This window comes from Lycorma delicatula, chromosome 11, assembly GCF_047948215.1.
Source record: "Lycorma delicatula isolate Av1 chromosome 11, ASM4794821v1, whole genome shotgun sequence".
NCBI classification, from domain to species: Eukaryota; Metazoa; Arthropoda; class Insecta; order Hemiptera; family Fulgoridae; genus Lycorma; species Lycorma delicatula.
In genome coordinates this window covers 76,432,950-76,459,779 of record NC_134465.1, presented here as the reverse complement: position 1 = coordinate 76,459,779, position 26,830 = coordinate 76,432,950, and the positions used below count along the sequence as shown (strand labels likewise).

General features: G+C 28.8%; 1 protein-coding gene across 1 annotated transcript in view; it reads left to right on the top strand.

The window, feature by feature from the left end:
- Positions 1 to 26,830, top strand: part of POSH (SH3 domain containing ring finger posh) — an 82,544-nt gene that overhangs the window by 8,008 nt on the left and 47,706 nt on the right. Inside the window, exons 2-7 of the mRNA XM_075378872.1 lie at positions 8,802 to 10,013; positions 14,643 to 14,698; positions 18,350 to 18,464; positions 23,174 to 23,272; positions 24,211 to 24,347; positions 24,536 to 24,662. Of these exons, the coding sequence (XP_075234987.1) occupies positions 8,955 to 10,013; positions 14,643 to 14,698; positions 18,350 to 18,464; positions 23,174 to 23,272; positions 24,211 to 24,347; positions 24,536 to 24,662 (1,593 nt within the window). The 5' untranslated portion in view covers positions 8,802 to 8,954. The remainder of the gene's footprint in view (positions 1 to 8,801; positions 10,014 to 14,642; positions 14,699 to 18,349; positions 18,465 to 23,173; positions 23,273 to 24,210; positions 24,348 to 24,535; positions 24,663 to 26,830) is intronic.

The following is a 26,830-nucleotide window of genomic DNA, read 5'->3' as shown; positions in this document are numbered from 1 at the left end:
GTGTGTTAAGAAAATTTACCCTCGCTCCATGCATACAAGTCATATGTTTCCATTTCACGATCGACTATGAATAGAAAAACTTCTTTATTTACAAAATATTCATAATAATTATTTCTATATTAACTTGCACAATTTTGTTTTTTTTTTTACCGTTTTAGCAGAATTTTTCATATGTAAAGATAAAGCTCTTCCATTTGCATATTGCAGAAGCATTTTTTAAAAATATGTCTCAAAGCATTTCCTGATGAAGTCTATCAAAGTGCACTTGTTGTACACTATATCATTGCAACACAATATGTTGAAATATTCTTATTCATGCTTAACAATAATTGTTTGTATTTATCTTCTCTTATTTCCTCCTGTAAGAATGTTGTATTGATATGATAGGCTCAATTCTTCAATGTCCTTAAATTTGCTAAATACCTTGATATTAATTTTTTAAATCTTTTTTACTTGTTTATCTTATTAATGAATTAGTCATGTTAATTTCTGTTCATTGTTTTTATGAACTCCGTACTTTAGAATTGTTTCATGAATGGTTGTAGATATTCTTCAGATCTACAACCTTCAGATCTTTAGATCCTTCAGAACCTTCAGATCTATTCTTCAGATCTTTATCGGTTAGCCATAATTAAAACCTCAGGTCATATGAAATATACAAAGTAAAATCTACTAGTATTATACAAGTGGTTAGATCATCTTTGGTATAATGTACATTTAACTGAGGCAGCTTCATTTTTTTTTTTGTTTAAACATTTTATTACATCTTGCTGCCGTATGTTTTATATGTTATTATTTTTCATACAGGTGAGTAACTTGATAATCAACAGGATTTTTCGGAGCATTTACCAAAGCAATTTAAACATCCTTTTTACAACTTTCTATTTATACGATTTTGTTACTGCAGCTGTCATCCCAGACTGAAATTGTTGCTTTCTGTCTTTAGAACAACACAGTAGGGCGAGTAACGATTGGGGGCGAGTTATATTCTTTGTTAATGATAATAATTAATCATGATGAGAACATTCAATCCTTTCTTTAATAATCATCTTTAAAAATATAATAATTATGTATGCTTGTTGTACACATGAGATTTCTATTATTCCCCTTATTCTTTCCTTTTAGTATTGTTTCTTTCTGAAAGTTGAAAATACATATCTTTCTAAAATTATATCGGCTGTGAATCAATATAATATAATTCATCATGGTTTTGAAAAGTTTATTAATAAGATAATGATATTTGTCATAACTGCCTTCTGATGATAACTGGATTTGTTATGCAGTGTAACTTATCATTTAAAACTGCCTTGTGACTATCCTTGAAATTTATCTAAGGTATTTTTCAAAACCTCTTTCATTTTGACAAAACTTAACCTCAAACACAGCACACAGGACAGCATGACTCATCTGACTGGAGTGTCAAAATAAACATGAATTATTGGGAAAACAATACGGCTCTCTTCATTTCTAATCCATGTACAGTTCAAAACCAGGGAACATGTAATCAGTGTGAGTTAGGAAGTTAATTTTGCACTGTAAAGCTATGCTCATTCATGCACCATACAGTCTGTTGAACATACAAATGGAAATACATACAGCAGTAAAGTGACTATACAGTATAAACTTTAATACTTGAATTTCTTTGAACCAAAAACGGGTGAATTCTTTGTACTATTGTAACTACAACATCTAATGCTTTATATAAACACATTTACAAATTTATTGGACTGAAGGTCTTTAATCTGTAGCTTTTAATTAGTAAATCTGAAAGATCCAAATTTTCCAATATTAAAAAATGAATAAATTAAACATTAAATTCATTGTACTGTGTTTATTATAAAATATAAAGTTCTCTAAAGAATTGAAAATAAAATAAGTCTAATCAAAATTATGGAACAAATGGGTTTGTTAAGGTTTTTAAAAATAAGTACTGTAGGTATTTAAAACATCACAATTGTGAATCGGTCTAGATAATCTGAGTGTCCTGTTGATCGAATAAATGACCTTGTATTGTATTATTGTTAATTTATTTTATTAATTTTAAATAGGTTGTAATTAAGTATTCGAATGAAGTTGTATTAAGTGGGGATCTTTTTGATGAAAATGGTGAATATTAATGGAGAACATATATTTCAAACTTTTTACTTAAATTTTGAAGTGTTGCAGGATTACAGGCTGAAATATTTGAGATGTATACGATCTCATGTTCGATGTAATAATTTCAAATTAATAAGAATAAAAACAGAAAATGATCAAAAATCTGTTTGGCTGTTGTACATTTTTTCAATTGATGGTCGTATAGATAAAGTGTGAGTTATTGTCAGGGGAAATAAGGATAGACCAAATGAGAACAGATGTTTTTTAAACTGCCAATGTCTAATAATGAGGTGTAGGTGTGCAGTTAAGATGTGGAAACTGAATAAGAATTAACGCAGTTATCAAAGAATCATTACTACCAATGGAAAGTAATTATAACCTCAGCTGAAAGAAGCAAAACAAAGTTTCATTGATTTTAAGGTGTTGTTGACCAGGAGGGTGTCATTCATTAGGATTTTATCCTGTGAGTCAGCTGTCAAGAAATTAATTTATTTAGTGGTAATATGTTGTTTGACAAAGAAACCTCTGGAAATATGGGGCAGCAAGCAATTTATGGATACTGCAGCACAATTCATCAGTTTACCTTTTCATTAAATTTTAACATTTTCCTTTTTCATTAAATTTTATCTAGGTCATGCTACGTCTTTTGTTCCTCAAATCTTTTATTCCCTGAAATCGGTTCCTGAGAATTGCTTAAAAACAGCCTTGTAAACAGAATTCCAGGAAATTACTTACCATTTATAAATTGCAGTGTATTGACTGAGCAGGGGTGGAGAATAAGAAAATAAGTCAGAAAAAATTACAAAATAAGTTTTTTTAGTGTTAAGTTTAGTTTCATTAATGATAAAAATAGCCGATAGGAACTATATAGAAGACGGCATATGTTAAAAATGATTACATAAAAGCATTAAAAGTACAACATTCAAACTACAATATCTCTTCAACAATGCTTAATCAGTAATACAGCAACTACGATGATATCTTAAAATTACTTCTTTGGAATTTTCAGTTGAAATAAGTTATGATTTTGCTTCAGATTAACAACTTTCAGACTTTCTGTCTAATACATTTGGCTGTTTTGGCTCAGTTCATTAAAGAGAGAACAACTTCTAGATACAAATTTTTTAAGTAAAGAAAAAAGCAAACATTTCAACTGTTTTTCTATCAAGGGTGTTTGAAAAGAAAGAAAAAAAAGGAATTTCCTGATAAATAAGGAAAGGAAGTTCTATAAAAAAAAATAATAAATAAATAAATGAGTATAATAATACAAGAAACTAAGAAAATAACTTTATTCTAAAAACAAATCAGTCCTATAGAAGCTATATAAAACAATGAAAAGGCTAGAAATCTAGACCAAGTAAAAACAACAAAACCTAATAAATATAGTTACTTATAGAAAAAACTTAGAAAATTAAAAACCTAAGCAGAAAACTTTAAACAGCTATATTTTTAAATAATTGAATAAAGAAAAAATCGAATACAAGAAATTCTTAACTGTAAAAATATCCAGCAACCGGGTAAAAAAAAATCTAAATTAAAAAACTTAAATAAGCAAACAAATCTAATCTAAACCCAAGATGATAAAGCACAAAAAAGATTTGCTGTATGTGATAAAGCTGTACGTGATCTATAAACTAAACTCTATAAGCTGGTTTAAGTGAAAAAGAAGAAAAAGATGATGAGCAATAATGTTAGTGGAGGGGTGGGGAGGTGACCGTGAAAGTTTTTCACTTTTGGAAATTAAATTTTTATGGTGCTGAAGGTACAAAAAAAGAAATTAATGAGATTCAATTGATATTTTGTAATTACTATATTTGCTACAAACTATAAGTTTAAAATAAAATGTTAAATCTATTGGCTTGCTTATTAATTCTGTGTATTATGTTTAGTTGATATAATTTTACCATCAAGTTGATGTTTGTGATGACTTGCATCTCAGGTTTATTTAGTTCACTAATGACCTTCAGTTTAAAAATTTAACATAGTTTCTATTTAATACGTTTTGTTTATCGGGAATAAGTTTTAGTCTACAGTTACAGAGTATGCTGAAATTACTTTTTATTTTATATTACCCACAAGTTCAGTAATACATGGTTGTTTGTGCAGAAAAGACCAGGATTTTCTTAAACTGTCTGTTCTAGTTTTCTGTAAATCCTGTAACAATGTAGGATTATATAGATTTCTCTTCAAGCTGATCTATGGAAAGAAATCTCAGGAATAAGTTTAGCGAGTGTGAGGAACCGATGATTTTTTAAATAGAACTCTACAAAGCAATATAGTTATTTCATCGGAGTAGAGAAACTTAAACTGTGATGAAAATATACAATAATATTCATTAGCCTCACATGGATACTAATTGATATGTCTGCATACATCACTGAAGTAATAAGTTGTAAAAAAAAACTTGGTATGGCGCACACCACACTTCAACTTTTTGCTGGGTGAATTGGAATCTTTTGAAATGTTTGAAAATTAGTAGCTGCTTAATGGAGGTGTTTGGAAATTTATACATCCAAGCAAAAAAACAAGCCTCATCACAAAATAAAAGTAATGTTAAAATAATTAATCATACTATTGCGAGACTCCAAAACTAACAAGCGCTTTTCATAGTCCTTTGTAACATTGAAAGTGTTATAAAACTCATCATTTTTGAATAACCGAACACAATGTTTTATAGACTAAAAGATTTTATAAACAAAAACTGAAGTTCGTACAATGCAGTCGTTCTATCCTGTACGAGACTTGTAGCTGATCGATTAACCGGTGCGTGTGGATGGTTGAACCGATACCATCATTATTTTACTATGTTCCTCATAGTCACCAATACGTGTAACAGTACTCAGCAGTCTGTTAATTTTAGAGCAAATAGTATAAAAATTTATCACGGGTATTCTCAACATAAATGTATATTTTATTTTCTGGAATGATGAGGGTTGATATAGATCTACTCTCATTATCAGCACCAAATAAGCAGTAATTTCTTAGAATAAGTTAAAATTGCTATTTAAAATTTTTATATTTGTTATAATCATTTTTTTATGGAAAATATCTTTTTAATATTTTGTGATCGCTTCTCATTGTCTCCTTTATTTTTTAACCTGGAAACACAAGCTCTTGGTCATCAAGTTATTAGCATGTGGACTTATTAGCCATTAAGAAATCTCTTTTGATTATCTTTGCATCTGAGAAATTGTCATGCAAAACGTATTGTTAAATCATTTATGTCGTTTTCAACAGTTTCTGTGTATTTTGTGAAAGTTGATTTTTCACTACATTCCATGTTTCAATAGCCGCATATTATTTTTATGTCTGTTAGAATTCTTACGTTGTAGCCATAAATTGTAGGCACTAAGATTAGATTAAATTAAAAATGAATTTAACAATGAGGAGAGTAAATGTTTAATTAGAACAGTTTGGAATCTGAAAGCTATCCGGCCGGGGAATTTCATGAAGGCGAAGGTTGATTAAACAATGCCAGAAAGGATGAGGAGAACTTGCAAAATAGAAAAGTTAGAAGCTTAAAAATTAGAGAAAACTAGCAAGGTAAAAACAGATCATGTTGGAATGTAACTTAGGAGAATATTCAAGTAGCAAATAGGGAGAAATAATTGAAATAGTTTAAAATGAAATAGTTCTTCAAGTATGTTGCAGAAATTTGTATAAAGATATTTTCGATGTGTAATACAGGGATTAAGTAATTTGGTAGTAAAAGAAATACAAATAATAAAATTGATAAGGAGACAAAAAATAAAAAGCAGTAAATTATTGAAGATTTAGTCCAATTAATTATTCCAAGATTAAATGATTAGCATAAATAATAAAAAATGAAGAATTTGATTATTTCAGCAAAATTAATTTTATAAAGAAATCTGTGTTTTCAGTATATTTGGAGTAGGAGGCCCGGTTTTAGATAGTAGGTTTATCGGCTATAGCTGGACATTTTTTTGACCCTGACTAGGTCGAGGGTCCTTGAACAGTTAATTCTATAGAGATAGAAGATGGCTACCCCATTGAACTCCTGTTAAGAAATGTATGCCTGCTCTTTATTAAAAGCTGCCAGGATGATACCACACATGAAACATACCTGTAAACTCTGTCCAACATGCCTTCACCCTATGATAGTGTAATGGAATATTGATTCTTTTATTTATTAAATTGCTAGTAGGTTGCCACTTTGTCAGTAACTCAAAAAATTGAAGTGTAATACACATATTACACTTCAGTTTTTAAAAGTAGAGCATGTCATAATAGGCCCTTACTTTTAGTATTACTGATCATCTTATTATGGAGTTAATCTAGTAACTAAAACTTTTGCTTAAATTGTTTAGATAGAGTAATGAATCATTTAGATTTTAGCCAGATGATTCTTCAGTTTTAAGTGAACATTTTTAAAAAACTTTGATGGCTAATTGCGTGTTGCGATTCAATGTAGTAATTTAATTTATGTGTAGCGATTCAATTTATTTATTAGTGATAATTCAATTTTGGTTGTTTACTTTTAATGATGGGAAAATTGCATCGGTTCTTTACCTGGAATTGAACTTGTAGATAATTGTTTTGTAAGCCGATATTTCAAATTGAGTTATTCTGTTGTTCCTGTTAGAATATTATTTTTCCTGACTATTTAGGTAATTGTGTAAAATCAAGTAAGGGTTTTGTAAAAGTAATCTTGTTTTATGCTTCATTTACTGAGGGATAGATATTCTAATGACAGAATGGACACGGTTATCAAAAGTAATCATGTCAGTGTGATTTATCTTATGCGTGTCACATTGTTATTTATTTATTAATTTTGTGGTGTATAAAATGAAGTCATGTGAAAATTTTTCATATTTGTTGAAATTGACAATGAAAAACATCATTACAGAGTAAACGTTTTACTTGATTACATCATTAGATTTTGTTTTTGTTTTTAAGATATTATATAAAACATTTATGACAGTTTATTAACAAATATTATTAATGAAAGTAGATGTTTGCTAAATGCATAAGTAATTAATATGTTTTTATTTTATGTCTATTAATTTTATTTATGTTATATCTATTTTATATGCATTATGTATGTATTTTATCTATTATAGAATGTATTTTTTATTATTAAAATAAGATCTGTTGAACTTAGGTTGTAGTTGCCAGCAATGTTGATATGTTTTTACCATTTCTTTTAGGTTTTTCTTAATCATCTTTTAATAAATTATTTATAACTGTAAGAGTTTATTCTCTATTATTTTTGTCTTTATTGAGGTATGTATGCTGTCTACTAGTTGGATCAAATTATTTTGTAAACTATGAAAACAAGCAATATAATGTTCTTCAACAAATAATATAAATTCTTCTCATTAAATATCAATAGATATCCATCTGATCAGAAATCACACCCTGCTAGTTTTTCCTTTTTGTTTGATTAACATTGAGGAAATATTTTTTTTTGATAACTTCAACTTTGGTATTTCACATCTTTTTATTTTTAAAATTGTTTCTTCATGAAAGAATTTTCTTGGTATTGTGAAATTACTAGCTTTAAGGGCTTTTTTAAAATTTGCTTTTATTTACATTATTCAGGGTACATAATATATTACTTTTTATATGATAAGCATGTTTAAAAAGAGTACTAGCATGGAAATTTCATTATGCTTCTTGAATGTAAGAAAAACATTTCATGACAAAAAAAAAAATAAATGAAAACTTTTTTAAAATTGAATTTACTGAAAAAAAAAATTGCTCCGTAAAAGAAAAAAATTTATTTTAATAATAAAACTCATTAAAGCTGTAATCAATCTTGGCAAAAATGTTTTTGCAAAAGACCAAGAGTATATTGTTCTTAGTTAAATGAAGAGCATAGAGGATTAACTTGTTAAATTTGATGCTTAAAAAAGTAATAAATAAACCACATGATGACAGTTCACTAGCAGAGATGCAAATATTACTTGTGGTTTTTAATTTTTTTATTCATATGGATGTAATCCACTCAAACTCCTTGATCAGAATCTAACAATAAATAATTTTTTTTGGTTTATGCTGAATCTCTAAAAACGTTCTAAACTGATTTTAATGGTATTTATATGGGATTGCCAGGAAAAGATTACCTTTTAAATATTTTATCGTTGGTATAACTGGTCATGGATACCACCTATTTTGATATTTTTGGACTTTTTCAGATAACAAAAGTTGTGGTCCCATTGTATTTTGTGTGGCTAGTAAAATTTGTTTACAAATTGTAGTCATTTATGTTTTGATTAATTCTTGTAACATTTTGATAGAAGACTGTATATATATTCCATGTCTCAAGTTATCGTGATCCTTATTTTGTGAAAGAGTATATTTATACAGAAAAAGATCTATAAAGAATTGCCTTTTTATGCGATTGTTCTATTTCCAAGAATCAATTCTTACTTTTTTTTTTATATAGCCACAAAACATTTTAATCATTTTTTTTAATGATTATTTTAATCATGTGGAAGTGGTAATGGTAGTTGTTACACAATGGAGGAAGTTGTGGGACTTCTCTTTTTTGTGACATTGTTGATTCATTCATATTTTTAAACTTTTGAGCAGCTTTAGGCATGAAAATGCACTATTAATGGATGAGAATTTCTTTGAAATCTGTAATTTATTCTGTAATCTGTGTTTTTTATTTTAATAATTTTATATGTTTTATTAATAATTTTTAATTTCTCTTGTTACTGTTTTGTTCTTTTTTACAGAAGATGACTAACAATGAATTCGGCAAGCTCAGCACTCTTGTATTTTCTATTTTTAATCCTTGACAAAGATTTTATCATTAGTACTTTTATTTATAAACATCTAGATATTGAATATTCAGTAAAACTGTAGTGAAAAAATTAACTGACATCAAAATGGATGAGTGGATGTTAAATGATTTGCTAGAGTGTTCTGTCTGCTTAGAGCGTCTTGATACTTCTAGTAAAGTTTTACCGTGTCAGCACACATTTTGCAAAAAATGTTTAGAAGAAATATTGTTGACTCATAAAGAATTACGCTGTCCAGAATGTCGGGTATTAGTTGATGTGAAAATTGATGATTTACCGCCGAATGTTTTATTGATGAGAATTTTAGAGGGTATGAGAAATGCAGCGCCAAAGAAACGGAATTCTGGTGGTGGTGGGAGTTCTTCTGTTCAACATACACCGAGTCGGTTACCGATGGTTTCTGGAGGGCAGCAACCGTCTTCTTTGCCGATTATGCATCATCACCACCATCAACATCATCTAATGGCAAGTCACATATCATCGTCTTCGGTCATTCAACCTCCTTGTGTTCCTTCTTCTTTAGCTTCTAAAACTGCCATACCTTATTATCCGCAACCACCATCATTAGCCACAGTAACATCAAATCCAATGATATCATCGCAAATCCCGATGTCGCATAATCATCCTTTTCTACATCATTCTTTACATAATTCATCACAGTCATCATATATACGATTAGATCAATCTATTACACCATTGTGCACAACAGCTGTCTCGTCCGCATCAAATAGTGAATCGGTAGCTAGACACGATCAGTTATTTTCATCACAACCTACGAGTGTGATCGTCTCCACTTCATCATCGCTACAAAATTATCCTTCCAGTTCTGATCCTTCTTCAGTATTACCACCATCCAGTAGTGTATCGTCATCGGCTGTTATGTCTTCACCAAATAATTATACATTATCCAGTTTACATCACCACCACCACCACCATCATGGTACACCTCCTCCTCCTCCTCCTGCATCATCTAGTGTTAGTAGTACTGTTTCGAATTTAGTTGATAATAATACGTCGACTTCTAGAAGTTCAAGTGTTACAATTTCCCAACCTTCTCATAATCATAACCATAATCATAATTTACCTGTATCAGTTGTAGCCGGTCAAGAACCTTCTTCTAGACTTCCTATTCATGTGCCAAACAAGGTATGAAATGTGTTTTTTTTTCTCTTATTGTCTTTTTATATCTGATGTCTGAATTTTTTTTAGTTTTAATTGTTAGTTATAACCATTTATCGAGTGTGATTTTTAATAAATTATAACAAAAGGTGGTTCAACATTTATGTCCTATAATTTGAAAATTTACCTATTGCCAGCAGAAGTGTTTAGGATTAAAAACAAATTGTTATATTATTGATAAAACTAAGTTTTTTCTAACAGCATGCATTTCTTTAATTAAAGAGCCAGCCATACTTATTTTATAAAGTGTTTGTTATTTAGATATATATATATATATATATATATATATATATATAAAGGACTTTTCATTAGATTGAGTTTTTATGTTAAACTATTATATGTGAATGAATTATATGCACACATCAGAATTATTTTAGAATGTGTTTCTTGCACCGACTAAGTAACGTCTAGACTGCTAATCTGATAGCTTTTGTAAAATTATTAGTGTAGATGACACATGTTCTAGTCTTTTATTGACAACAGTTGAAGTTGATGACATTGAACATTTATTTCTGCAGTCGCCTATGAAATTGTGGTATAAACTATCTTCTCTGGTTAAAATGATTGATTTCTAATGTCAAATTTTACTATTAAAAAAAAAAAAAAAATGTAAAATCTGTTGAATATTTTAGTATATTTTTTTGGATTGGGTCTCTTTAGGTGGTCCTAAAGAGACCCAACCCCAAAAAACATATAGTACAAGCTCATGAATCCAAATTCCGAAGGCTCCTGACTTTAGGTTAAAACAGACCAGCCAGAATGCATGTATGGAATTTCTTATAAATATTTTATATATTAGAAAAAATGATGAATAAATGTAAAAATAATATGCTGCTTATGTTTTATGCACTCAGTTTTATTGTTTATTACAAGCCAGTGTTTTGTTATATCATAACGTATGATCAGAGAGAGATTATTCTGAAAATCACTCATTTAATAAACATTTCACTGCTGTAGTTGTAGGACTAATCAAGAATAAATATAAATACATTTAAATTTTATTTTTACAGTCTAATAAATAAAAATAATCTGAGAGGTTAAAATTGCGAATACTTTATGTATAAATAAAAACTAAGACATTGAACTTACTTCCAGTTAATGTACATCAAATGTATTATGCTTTTAAGTCATCCAGCTTATTGGGTTTTTCATCAAATCAAAAAGTAAATATGGTTGAATTAACTGTACTAACTTACATTGGTAACATGATTAGAATAATAATATTGAATTTGATCATGGATACAATGTGTTTAATAATTATATCCCTTGTATAGTCCCACAATTCATGAAACTTTGATTTTTTTGAAATTGAAAAATAGAGTAAGGTAAAATTTCATCAGCCAAAACCAAATTTAAGTAATCTGTTTCCTTAGGTTATCAAAGTTAAATGACACGGGTACACTTTTACAGCGTACAAAATTATAACTAGCAACCGTAACATTCGATCCCAGTTTTAATTACAAGTTTTTCATTCTAGAAAAAAACTTAAAATGTTGTGTGTGTAACTACTCAATTCTTAACCAAATACACACTTAAACCCACTCGGCAGTGCTCATGAACAGGAATGAATGTCTTAAGTATCTACAGTATAAGAAACAAAACAAATTCATTATTTTCTAACCAGTGCTCTTTTCTAAAATTTGGTTACTCTGCCTGTGAAAATTTGAAGAATAATACAAGTATTAATACAGGCTGGTTGATAATGCCAGTTGCTTCAACACTTTATCTGTGAAATCATGCCAAATTTTGAAAGTACTGACTATTGAATATTGTCCTAGTTGCATACAAGGTGTGGCTATTAAATAACGATACTAATGCTGCTACAAAAGAACTGTGCATGTGCCAAATTCGTATGACCCGACAGCTGTGTAATGCGAAGCCTTCTCTTTCAATTTTTGCCACTCCAGTTTCTGTAGACATATTAGTCTGGCCGTGGCTTTCGTTTGGATAACATATGTTATTTTGTTTTGCCGAAAAAATAATTTTTTTATTAAAGCAAAGTTGTGAAATTTCATATGAAGCTTGGGAAAACCGCTACTGAAACTTATCTTTTATTAAAAAAAGTATATGGCAATGAATGTTTATCATGTGCATGGGTTTTTGAGAGGTTTAAGCATTTCCAAGATGGCCGAAAAGACATTGAAGAAGATATTCACCCAGATCGCCCTTCCATGTCAAAAGTGGATAAAAATATTGAAAAAATTGGTAATCGGATCCAATCTGACAGTCGGTTAACCATTTATATGATTGCTGAAACTTTAGGAATTGACAAAGAATACATAAGGCAAATTTTACATAACAATTTTAACATGCAAAAAGTGTGTGCGAAAATGGTGCTTAAAGTTCTCACAATCAAACAAAAAGAAGCTTGTGAAAATGTTTGTTCGGACACTGTGAATGCTATTGAACTTGACCCAAACTTCTTGAAAAGAGTGATAATATGTGACGAATCTTGGTTTTTCACTTATGATCCAGAAACTAAGCATCAGTCCATGCATTGGAAGGCCCCAACTTCACTGAGAGCTAAAAAAGCTGAATGAGTAAATCAAAATTCAAAGCAATGATGATTGTTTTTTTTTTTTATATTCATGGGATTGTGTACTACCTTCACCGGGTTCCTGAAGGTCAAACTATTAATCAACATTACTACCTTGTGGTCCTTGCTCAACTCCATGAATAAATAAGAAAAAAAACAATCTGAATTGTAGAACAAGTCATGGGTTCATCAGGACAATGCACCGGCTCACACTGCATTGTCTGTCAAGACGTTTCTAGCAGTATAACATCCCAGTGTTAGACCGTTTGCCTTATTCACCTGACCTGGCATCATGTGACTTTTATCTGTTTCCCAAGGTCAAATCTGCATTAAAAGGAACAAGATTTCAGACCGTTAAAAGCACTGAAAGAAACAGTGGTATGTGTCATGAAAGAGCTCACAGAAGAAGACTTCCAGCACTGTTTTGAACAATGGAAAATTTGCATGGAGCGTTGTAGGGATAGAGGAGGAGTATATATTGAAGGGAATAATAACTAAATATGTATAAATTTAAAATAAAATATTTTACAGCATTAGTCTCATTATTTAATAGCCAAACCTTGTACATTCTCCCGTGGGTGTATTCAAATGTAATTGTCTGTGCAAATCCTCCTACTGTGGAGAAACTAAAACAGTATAGCAGGCAGCATCCTCATGATGATTTATAGAAATAACTTATTTAACTTGCAGAAAAGTTTTATTTCCAATTCTGATTTTTCTTAAACAGTGGATGAATTTCCTGTATGTTACTAAGATAACTTGGTGTTTTCTGTAAATACCATAACATTGAATTTTTTCTGGGGAAAATGTATAAAAAATTTCAGTAATGTGTGACCATATCCAGGTGCGCGAATCTGAATCCTTGAATTTAGATTCAGTTGAAAATTCTTTCAAAATTAAGCTACTTGTATAAGTATAAATGGTAAAATAGAATAAAAAATAAATTCTTCCTGGTTGTAGAATGTTCTTAGTAGAAGACAAACGTAAGAGCATTAGCAAGTTGTACATTAAATAATATTTTTTGTGAGGACTAAATATTTATTTTATCTATAAGCCATGTCATATTTATGTTTATCTGTATGCCTATTTTTTCACAGTTTTTGTAGGTGTAGATGAAGAGATTTTTAATGCTCTTGTTTGTATTAACATATTAGAAATTGCTATCTGTTATATATTGTTACTTAAGTTAATCATTCTTAAAGGAAACTATTAATTTAATTTCTTTATTATTAATTTAAATGTCAGGAAAAGATTTTTGAAAGTATGTGTTTGGAGCATAGCTTTATACAAAAGTGAAACTTGGATGATCGGAGTACCTGAGAAGAAAAGATTAGAAGTTTTTGAAATGCGGTGCTATAGGAGAATGTTAAAAATCAGATGAATGGATAAAGTGACAAATGAAGAGGTGTTGCAAATAGATGAAGAAAGAAGCATTTGGAAAAATATAGTTAAAAGAAGAGACAGACTTATAGGCCACATATTATGGCACCCTGGAATAGTCGCTTTAATATTGGAGGGACAGGTAGAAGGAAAAAATTGTGCAGGCAGGCATCATTTGGAGTATGTAAAACAAATTGTTAGGGATGTAGGATGTAGGGGGTATACTGAAATGAAACGACTAGCACTAGGTAGGGAATCTTGGAGAGCTGCATCAAAGCAGTCAAATGACTGAAGACAAAGAAAAAAAAGAAGCAAACTATTGTATTGACTTGATTAAGGTTGTTAATTTCACATTGTGTTAATTTTTTTTTAACTTTGTATTACTGTTTTTCCATTAATTAACATTGATTCTATCTGTTCAAAATATGCATGATAAAAAAAGTCAATTGTTATTGACTTATTTCTGTACTATTTTTGTTCAACCAGTTTTATTTATTCTTACAAATAAAACTATAATTCATGTAAATAAATTGTAAAATAATTGATTATATTTATCTTAATTAATTTATGAATTGGGAACATATATAACTTAATTTTTTATAACAGAATACATTTACTTATTTACATATTATAGTCTGTGTAATTAAAATTTAATATTAATTTTTTTTTTGTGTATCTAGGTTACAGGTCAGCCATGTGCTAGAGCGGTCTACGATTATCTTTCAAAAATGCCTGGGTAAGGTTTAATAATGATTTTAGAATAAATAAATGTCACTGATAAATATTTAATGACCTATATTGTCGATCAGTTGATTTGTTTATTTTTGTTATTGTTACTTGTGTAAATGAACTGTAGAAAGTATATTTGCAATCATTTTTTGTGAAATAAAATTTCTGGTTTCCCCCATCTTATAGCCATACAGGACTACATTTTACAACCAGTGTCCTTTAGGTAAATGTAATCCAAATAAGTTGACATGTTTGGTGCCTGCTGTACCAGGCACCATCGGTGAAATTGAGTTTTAATGTTCTTTGCATACACCATTGTTCATTAATATCGTAAGGGTATGGTACGGTATGACTCATGTGTATTTTGTCATAAGAAATTCAAAAAAAGTTGTTGTTTACTTTATATTTTTTTAAGTGGCATTGACTGTTGTGGTTGTTAGCCTCTAAAAAATTCAACAGCCAGCGGTAAAACTGCACGGAACACTTTGATATTGACGATGTATGAAACCATTGTATTAAATTTGGCTGTGACTGTTGACATTTACTCTTTACACTTTCCATTTCCCCAGGTTTTTCTTCTCTGAAACATTCCTAATATTATTCTAGATATTGTGAAACCATCAGGTCGAACGGTTGCATTTACCATCTTACTCTAGAACTTAAAATTAATTCTTTATTACTTAATTTGGTACTAATTAAGATAACTGATGATAACATCTTTAAATAAGTATACATTGTATTTGGTTGTTTCGAATGTCTAATTTTGATCATTTATTTCAACAGTGATTCTCTGTTGACATTTGTTATTCTTGCTTACATTCATTTATTTCCTCATCGATATTTATTTGTCCAAGAGTAGAGGAATCAAACTGCAGTCATAAAGACAGTTAGATCTTTCCAGTCTTGTTCCGATAACCCACCGGGTTGGTCTAGTGGTGAACACGTCTTCCCAAATCAGCTGATTTGGAAGTCGAGAATTCCAGCATTCAAGTCCTAGTAAAGCCAGCTATTTTTACACGGATTTGAATACTAGATCGTGGATACCGGTGTTCTTTGGTGGTTGGGTTTTAATTAACCACACATCTCAGGAATGGTCGAACTGAGAATGTACAAGACTACACTTCATTTACACTCATACATATCATCGTCTGAAGTATTATCTAAACGATAGTTACCGTAGGCTAAACAGGAAAAAGAAAGAAAAGTCTAGTTCCGATATGCATTTTAACTTTGAAGTGGCACTTTTTTATTATAATGCCATTTTATGTCGCCGATCTTGTATGTTAATATGTCATGATCGTTATTACATTTACATTTTGTAGTCAAGATTCTCCAGCCTTATAAGATTTCACTTCTGCACTCTTCAGTCAAAGGACAATGTCAGATATTTATATAAAATTGGTCAAATCAATTAAATATGATAGTGTTAGTATAAATACATTAAAAATTAATATTACTGCAATGTTTTGGGGTGTCCCAAAATGAACTGATGTTTTAAATTTGCTACCATTTTTTTTTTTGTTTTGTGGTAAAATCAGAGTAGATACAATATGCTTTTATCAATAAACATGGAGGTTAAATTATGGAAAAGTACACATGAACAAGTGTAGAAATTGTAAAATTAACAATGTAACAAGTTGACAAGTTCATCTTCAGTCATGAAGATGACTGACACTGAAGTCAATCATCTTCAGTGATGAGGTACATTTTTTTTTTACCAGCTTTGTCAATAAACAAAATTATCAAATTTGGGGATCAGGAAATCCAAAAAAATGGAACAACTTCCTATACATCCTGACAGTTTAGTGTGGATTTGGGCTGGAGGATTAATTTGGACCTTATTTCTTTGAAAATGAAAGTGAAGATGCCGTTACCATCAGTGGAGTTCAGCATTGTGATTTCAAACTTTTTATGACCTAAAACTGATGACACAGGTGTGAAAGACATGTGATTTCAAGAAGACTGTGCAACATACCACACTGCCAGTGAAACCGTGCAGTTATTGCAAGAAAGGTTTAATGGTCGTGTTGTCTTGCAGCGAGGTGATGTGAATTGGCCCATCAAGATCGTATGACTTGACACTGTTGGACTCTTTTCTTTGAGGTTATCTTAAGGATGATGTGTACTTCAATAAATCAAAAACAAATGAGAACTTCAAAGAAGAAATTCAGCATAACATTGCCAACATTTCTCAGCAATTATGTTCACATGTTTTGAAAAATTTTGTCAGAAGAGTGAGAACATGTGCAGCCAAGGCCATACACAAGCAAGGAGCGCTCATTTGTCAGATGTTTTGTATCGCGCATAATCTCCGTGTCATTACTTTCCAATAAACGAAAAATATTATCAAATAAAAAATATGTTTTATTAAAAAAATAAAAATGTCAGCTCATTTTAGGACACCTTTATATATAAAGGAATTTTTAATTTTTTTAGTAAATAATTCATCGCATAAGCTTAATGTGTAAGTATGAAAGTGATATTATTTAATAGCATATATTTCCAGTACTTTTAAATAATTAAGGTGCTATCATTCTACCATGGATGTCACTAGAGTTAAGTGAAAAAGGATTAGGGAATTATAGGAACAAATCAGCAGATTATTATATTATCATCAGAATGCATTATTCCCTTTTTCCTAATAACTAAACTGTTACTGAATTTTCTTATACCAATCCACACACACTGCTGTCAGCACATTCAGGTTCAGCTTCAAATCTATAATGAGTCCCAATATGTGCTTTACTTTTTTGCCATAAAAAGAAAATAACTGAACGTATTTGTTTTTATGTGCAGAGTATATTAGCTTTGTTAAATGCTTATTTTTTAGAAAGGCACAACTTGAGCTTTATTAGAGTTTCTGTTGAGCAATCAAATGTAAACTTTATATCGACTAAGAATCATTTCGCTGTATGTAGTATGTTACTGGTAGATAAAAAGGAAATAGTACATTCCTTTAGTAATTCTTTCTTATGTACATTTCACATTTTGTCATATCATGTAAAGTTCTAGGATAAGTAAAATTAAACAGTTGTTATAATTAATTCATTAAATTTTTCTTTGTCATCTGTCACTTGACTTGTTTGATACTGTTCTCTCCTCCTTTCGTTTAAGTTAGTTTTTTTTATTTTGACATGGTTGTTATTGGCTAAATCATTAATTGTTTATTTCTATATATTCTAACCTGTGTCTTTCCTTTCAGTTTTATATTCAGCAGTTCCATCAATTACTAAATTAACAAACTTTGGATGCTTTAATTTGTGACCTTTTTATGACATGTTTTATATATATATATATATTTTTTTTTTTTTTTTTTGTCAAATTGTAATTGATAGAACATTTCTAGATAATATTAATTATGTTACTGAAATTCTTCAAAACGAATAAAATTTTATGAAAAAAATAATAATTTTTACGAATGAATAAAATATATCATTTATTCAAGAAAACAATTTAAACATTTTTCTTTGTAACCAAAATGTTATACAAAAAAACTACATAATTAAAAAGTTTTCTTTTAACCATCCATGCCAAAACTGTTTATCATTAATTGTTACTATTCTGATCTCAGAGAATTATTAGCATTAATTTTTATAAGGGTTATTGATGATTTAAAAATTTTTTTTGTTAAATTTTAATTGGCTGTTTTTCTTTTCAGTGATCTGAGTTTTAAAGAAGGTGATTTGATAATATTACGTAGAAAGATTGATAACAATTGGTATCATGGCGAATGTAGAGGAAATATGGGTGTTTTCCCATTAAGTTATGTTCAGGTATTATCAGATATTATTATTATTGTTATATAATTTAAAAGTTAGGTATGATTTCACTTCAGTCAAGTGTTATCATTATGTTATTGGTGAATCATCAACAATAGTTGATATTGTTTGTGGTTGTTCAAGTGGAAAAAGCATTTTGTTTCTTTTTTAATGTTCAGTATTAAATGGAATGAACTTTTTCCTCTTTGGCTGCATTACTCATAATATGAAGTTTATTTTCAGTTAACTCTTAATGGAAATGGAATATTCTCCCTTTTTGAAGTAGTGGGTGTCTGTTTTTAATGTTCAGCTTGTAAAACTGTATTAGTTAATTTTTACAGTTATCAAGTGTCCTTATATAAAAAGGTTATGATACATTTTTATCTTTGTTGGTTTCATCAATAATTAGATTTTATGTGATTATATGATAAATTTTCAGATTTTCTCCTCATTGATCATTAAAATGTTAAGATCATATTATAAATAAATAAATTAGTTAAATTATCACTTAATTGGTTTTTTTCACATTATAATTAGCCCACTTACAGTCTTGTGGGTGTGCATCATAATATCATATGAATGCAAATAGTTAATCTTTTACATCGTTTATCATAGGCCTGAGTTTATCTAAGGCTGAGTCATATAGTGTATTTGATTGAACATGTAATCTGTACTATTAAAAAAATTGAGTATGTGTGCATAAATGCTAATATTAAATAAAACAAAACAAATTTTATATTCTAATAGAGGACCAAAAATGACCTGATGACATTAATTGGTACTTTGCACCAAACTGATTTGAGGTGAAAGGTCAACTAAAATAATTGTCAATTAAAGTTTTTCATTAAAGAAAAAAAATTAATTCTTTTACTTTGTTGTTATAATTCCGTCACTGGCTACAGAAATAAGACTGTCCCAACATTGATATGCACTTGTCCCAACAATTTTTCCACTGTTTGAAATATTTTTTATATTCTTCTGAATTAATGCTGTTAAGTGCCTCAGCAATTTTTTTCTTAACTTCTTCAATGTCCTGAAAACACTTTCCCTTTAGATTTTTTTTTCATTTTTAGGAATAAGAAGTCACAGGGGGCTAGGTTGAATGAGATTGAGAAACTGCCATTTTTTATTGCCATGCCATTTTTTGTCAAAAACTGGTTGATCTTCAACACTGTTTGGGTAGGCGCATTGTCATGATGAAGCAGCCATTCCCCTTGATTGCCATAATTCAGGTAGTTTTTTCTCACTGCCTCATGCAATTGTTTTAGCAATTGCAGATAGTAATATTTGGTTCACTGTGGCTCCCTGAGAAACAAATTCAATGTTAACAGCTCCTTTGATGTCAGAAAAACAAACCATCATGGACCTCACATTTGATTTCATTTGCTGTGCTTTTTATTTGGTTTGGGCGATGAAGGTCTCTTCCACTGGCTGGACTGCTATTTTGTTTAAGGATCATAGCTGTAACACCAAGATTTATCCCCTGTTATAACTTGACAAAATATTCGGATCAGTTTGTTTCTATTCTTTTAATTTCTAGCACACTCAGACAGTTCTCCCTCTCAAAAAGCAGTCGTGGAACAAATTTTGCCGCAACACCTCTCATGTTCAGATCTTCAGTTAGGATTCTTTGCCGTGAAATCCCGTAAATTCCAGTTACTTCCTCCAATTCTGCCAATAATCAAACATGATGACATCATGCACCTTTTGAACATTTTCATACTGTTCTGGATGTTTTTCATCAAGGAGCGAACCAAACAAGGTTTATCTTCAAGTGACATTTGGCCATTTCTGTGACATTTGTCTTGTACATTTTTTTATCAATTCAGAAGGGTCTTGTTGACTTTACTAAACGTTCTAAAATCTTGGGGTATTACTTGTTAATATGAAGGTTGTTTTTTTCTTATCTTTTAATTTGAGAATTTGAATTTCTTATTCTTTCATAAGAACAGTTTCATCGGTATACTTATGTAGTTGTTGGATTTGGCTATATTCGATTAGAATAAATTATATTCTTAATGAAAATTATCATCAGCAAGGGGCAAAATAATTAATCTATTTTAGGCTGTCATTTTTTCCTTTCCCTATAGATTGGGATGTTACCTTCAGAGAACAGCAATGTCCCTAGGTTGTGTGAATGAGGATGTTGGATCAGTAAGATGAGTAACTCTGAACAATGGGAGTACCAAAGTAAGCATTTTTTGATTGATTGTGGATTTGATTTCATTAACATTTTTTGCGAAATATAGGATAATGATAGTTGATCTATGTAGTAACTAACACCTGTTATGTGTAAATGTTTTGTAGTTACATTCATTGTGGTATGTTTTGTTATTTTTATATCTAGAAAATGTGATATTTTATTTTTCCTAAACTTCAGAGTAGTCTGTATGTTATCATTATTGCTATTTATATTTTTTTAAAGTTTTTCTGTTTGCCATAAGGTTTTGTTAATAAGTAGCATCATAGTTTTTAGTTTCCTTTGTTAAAAAGGAGTTCCTTATTCTTAAAAAAATAGCAATATCAAACCCTGCCAATCCAGACAATGGAGCTCTGTTTGTATAACTCAATACAATACTTTGGTTTTTTAGAGGGTCTTAATATGTTTCCATTGCCATTTTTGATAAATTATCAAACCGTTTGAAAAATCTTTCGATCAATTTATTTAAAATACAGTTGAAAAATTATCTTTTTAAATAGTAATTTAAAAAAAAACATGTTTTTCTGCATCTTATCAATGCGTATATAAATTGTGTACAAAATAATTTTCAATTGTGCCTTCTGAGTTATTTTGTAGTAATTTTTATATTTAATGCACTTATGTGAAGTTAATTATTTAATGTGTTTATCTTCCAGATCAAGAAGCGGTGATGCATTGGTTTGCTGTATGTGCTCACATTTTTATTTAGAATGAAAAAGCACTTCTTGGCAAACCGGAACAAAGTAGCAAACTGCATTTGCTTGCTTTATTTTTGTTGCAATTTTAAAAAAAATTATTGAACTTTGTTTCACGCTCATCGTTATAAATTTGAATCAAATTTAAGATTATCATTATTTTTCTTCATTTTGATTTTTTTGGTATAATGTTTTTATTGTTTAATTTTTATTATAAATATTTATTTAAAATTATGTTGATGTTTTGGGGATAAAAAGGAAAACATTGGGGTTAGAGCTGTGTTAAAAAATCACAACTCAAGAAACAACTATAAATGTTAAGGATTTTGAAGCTTTTTGTTGTTGTTAGTATGCTAAATTCTTGTTATTTAGTTACAATTGGCAAAAACATTTAACAAAATCATGAGTAATGAAACATAAACCATGTAACATTTTTGTGGTGTACCACAGGCCGGCCTTTTTTGTAGTATTTAATTAATAATACTTATGTGAATATATTTTACGTGTTTATATTTAAATTATTATTAATTTTAATCCACTTAGTTTTTATCTTATATTATGTTTTTGTCTTATAATTTGAAGTATTACTCAGAGTTCCTATAAGTACTTGATCTTATTTATTATCTGTATGGAGGAGGAACCCTTGCTTGAAATGTTAAAAAATTCTTGGAAAGTTGTATACGTAAAATTTTCTTCATGTTCATTGCTTAGAGATTTTTTTTTTATAAAATGAATTTTGATTGTAATTAAAAAAAAATACATAATAGCCAAAAGGGTAAATGGATTAATAAATTTTACTTTTACAAAAAAAAAAAAATCAAGAGAGTAGCCCTTGGAAAATATATCTACTTAGGAAATAAATGTTGCTAAAATGTCAGTCGTGCAAATATCTTTGTTTAGTTGGAATATTGGCTAGAACATTCATCAATTTTGTTAAATTAGGTTATGCATGCTGTTCATAAATAATCTGGTATAAACAATGAAACAGTTAAAGATTGAGATGTAGGTACAAATTGTAATGGACATCATTAAAGCAACAGCCTTTTTACTTTAGTTTTACCTCAAACAGAGAGATAAATTGAAAGTAAAACATCTCAGTTGAGTGATTATTTGCCTGTGTTTAAATAATTATGTAACTATATTCATGTAGCACTTGATACAAAAAATTATGTTATACATTTATTGAAGAAAATTGTAATTTAATAAAATTTTCTGTTTAGAAGTAGTTGGTAGTTGAAGAACAGTTTACCAGTGATTTTGATGTATGTAGTGTTATTTTTTCCCCCTCCCACTCATGATTTATAGTGCTCTAAAATATGACGTTAATTTTTTTTAATCTTTATTGCTTATCTTGTAATAGAATTATCTGGGTAAATTTATATCATCCTCAAGTTTCAATAAAGATATTAGTAAAAGATTCCACTTAAAAGTTTTAAGCAAACAGATACTTAAATTTGGACATTCTGACTTTTTATAAGATAAAAAGCATTAAAATTATTTTTGTTATGGTTTAGATATGAACATCTGTTATTAAATTGCAGACTTCTCTGTTAAGAATCGCTTTTGGTTTTTCTGAGAGAGTAACCTCTCCTTATTTTTTCAGTTAATTGTTTTTTTGCTATTTGAATTCATACACAAAATTATTCTAAGCTATTTTCTTTTAAGAATAATGATACATATTGGTATTAAGTGGTTAATGAATAGAACTAATACCATTTAGAAAAAAAGAAAAAAATTATTTGTACGCCAAGTTTATAAACTGATTTCATTAATTTGATTTTAATTGTATGACATTTATTGTTAAAAGTATTTTGTATTTTCTGTTTTAGATAATGACACCATTACCAAATCATATACCACAATGTAAAGCTTTATATGATTTTCGTATGACCAATGATGATGAAGAAGGTTGCTTAACATTTAATAAAGTAAGCTATTTATCATATTTTGTTACATTTTTTCAATAATAAATAATTCAGAGCCAAAAAAAAATTCTATATTTTACTTGTAATTATCAAACTTTTTAGCATTTATAATAAAAAATTTCAGTCTTCTGAAAGTACATTTAAGTAATAGAATTTTATAATATTGATAAAGAAATAAAAAATTGCATATTTCTTAAATGAATGAATAAGTAATGATATTTAAGAATTCTGAAAAGTTCTGGTAATTAAATCTTATGAGCAACTAAATAAGAATAATTCAACTAAACAATACCATATCTAATCTTTATATTGAAATCAACCAATATCATTATGAAGCACTATTAACAATATATTTAACTTAAAATTAAACATTTATAATCTTTAATAGCAGTTATTTGTATAGAAAATAAAAAATAATGTACTACATTTGTCTAAACATTGGAACAAATAACTGTACACAATTACTGCGGTTACTCATGTTAATATTAATGTATAATAAATATTTTTTATTGTTTATAGATAAATGAAATAAAATGGTTAAATATACTGGTAGATTTAACAATTCTCTATCAAATTTATGTAAAGAACCACTTACTTGATTAAAAATGAAGTCATGAAACTTTGTTTTGACCAGTGACAAAGAACATTCAAGGTGTGTTGTTAGTTGGTTGTGACTATCATTACATACCGTGAATATCAAATTAAGCTGATGGATTAATCGCACTGTCATCGAAAAACAGCTAAACTTTCATCACACTATTCTGCCTAATTAACTTAACTGTGTACTTTATCTGTGATAAAGATAACAATAAATATTAACATAAATTTTGATAAAAACCATTACTCTTATTATTTGTACAAAATTATCTATAGATATTTTATGAAAAATTATGAATTTACATTTTGGTGATCGACTATGACATTTTTTAAATTTATTTTAGGGTGAAGTAATTACAGTTATCAGAAGAGTTGATGAGAACTGGGCAGAAGGTAAATTAGGTGATCGTATTGGAATATTTCCGTTAGCTTTTGTTGAATTGAATAGCGTAGGACGTGCTTTAATGAAGCTTTCCACTAAGTAAGTAAAATATTATTTTGTTCATGGTTTTGTTTTTATAAATTGCTGTATTATTTTGTCTTTTAAAATGATAAAGTATATAATAATACAATTTTTTTTTGTAATAATAACATTGCTTACATGAAATAAAAAATTTGAAATTATTATTTGTAAATTGTAATGTGTTATTTTTTCTTTGTTTTATTCAGCTGTCAGCCTGGCCCATCTCGTGTCGCACCTCCAACACCTACAACAGAGGATGCTACACCCCTTATACCAACTGATCACACAAGAACAGTTGCAACTACACATTCTTCAAACACTCAACATTCTGCGGTAATTTGAATTTATAAAATGATTGTATTAAACAATCATTGAAATAAAATTACAGAGAAAATATCCAAGTTTGTAAAAAGTAAAAATCTAAAACTAGATATACATTTTAATTTTTTACTACACAAGTAGTACATATCTAACTGATAATCATCATCATATCTAAGTGATATGTAGTAATTAATAAAAGTAAATATAAATACGGAAATGAAACCTAAATATAAAAGAAATGCAAACAGTAAATATAATTTTAAAAAAAGAAAGGAAAAGCAGTATTATAAACATTATAAAAATAATAATAATCGGTTAACTCTGTTCTTTTGAATTCTGTTTATTATGGATATAAAATAAAGTGAAATGTATTTTTCAAACTTTTAAATTTATTAAATATCTCCTGATAAGCTTGTTTTATTTCCTGAATAAATATTAAATATTCCTTAATTGCATTTTCTTGAATGTCAAACATATTTTCAAAAATTATTGTGTTTTGAACATTTTTTCATAACAGGAAACTATTTTACGATTTTCATTTCCAAATCTAGTGAAAATGTTAAGTTTTGTCATAAATATTTTAACATTTTCAAACATCATTAATACAATTTGTCCATTTCCCTAAAGTTTTTTATTCAGTTCATTGAAATGCTGAGCGATATCACCTAAGAACATTAAATCATTTAACTAACCTATATTTGAAAATTCTTCATAACTATTGTTTATTTTTTTGTTCAAAAATAGGTTTATTTCTTCTAATAAATTGAAAAACTGATTAATAACTTGACCGTAAGCCATCGAACATTGTTGTATGTCAAAATTCCAGAATATTGGCTCTCTATTTCTTCTATTAATTGGGCAAATTCTTGTTTATTAAGACCTCTTGCGTTTATAAAGTTGATGAATTATTACAATCAGCATTACATTGGAAATGTTTTTTAACATGTTACTTCGCACATAGAACTTACTGGTTATTATACTTATCATTATACAATGAAATTCAACCAGAGAATGTCTAATATTTTGCTTAAGCTGCTGAGTAAAACCAATATTTTTTCCCACCATATTGGGTGCACCATCTGTTGTTACAGAAACAGTTTTCGGTAGGTCAATATCCATTTCTTTAAATCCATTACCAAATTCTTTAAAAAATCAAGAATGGTACATTTCCTCCCTCTCAACATTATTAGTTTCATTAGCTCTTCTTTCGTTATATTACCTAATTTACATCAAGCAAAAACTGCTAGTTGTGCATTACCATTTACGTCATTACTCTCATCTAAAGCAATTGAATATATTTCTTCATACTTTAAGTCGTTATTGCAAAGAAATATTTCTTTCTAACTGTATTACTCTATATTTAATTGTTTTGCGACTTATATGCATTGTAATCAAGTGTTTTACTTTAAAATCTGCAAACCAAGTAGCACCACATTAAAAAATGCTTGTTTTACAAACTTTCCTGAAAGTGGATGGGCTACTTGAAAAATAGCAGCTGTAATGTTATTTTTTGGAATTAAGAAAGTTTTTAAAACACTGGTTTGTAAATGATTGTATTTTTTATTTTGTAAAACATGTTCTCTCCTTTTTTTATCTATTGAGAAGCCGAGATTTGAATGCAACTTTTCAAAATGTCTTTTTACATAGTATGTACGTGAAGAAACTTTTTTGTTACAAATTATACACAAAGTCTTTTAATTCTTTTTATCATACCATTTTTATAAAACCCTTCTGTTTGTTATGATCTGATATTTGTATAGTTTGTTTTTAGTTTTTTAACCACAAACAGAGTACAGGTCTCTAACTAAATAGTTAATATTATTGTATATTTAATATACAATAATTTTAAAAGAAATTTCTTATTAATGTACTTGATGTACATATATATGTAGATGGGAAAATTTAATAATAAAAAATGAATAAAGTTGAATATTAAACACTTCTAGACCGGTACGCTAAGGCTGCCAATTAGTTCAACACTGCGAGCTGGTACATCCCTATTCTACAATGCAACGAATATGCACACCAAGTTTGTGACTAACTGCCTTAATATGTGGCCTATAAGTCTGTCTCTTCTTTTAGCTATGTTCTTCCAAATGCTTCTTTTCTTCATCATTTTGCCGCAATACATATTCATTTGTCATTTTATCTTCTCACCTGATTTTTAAAATTCTCCTACA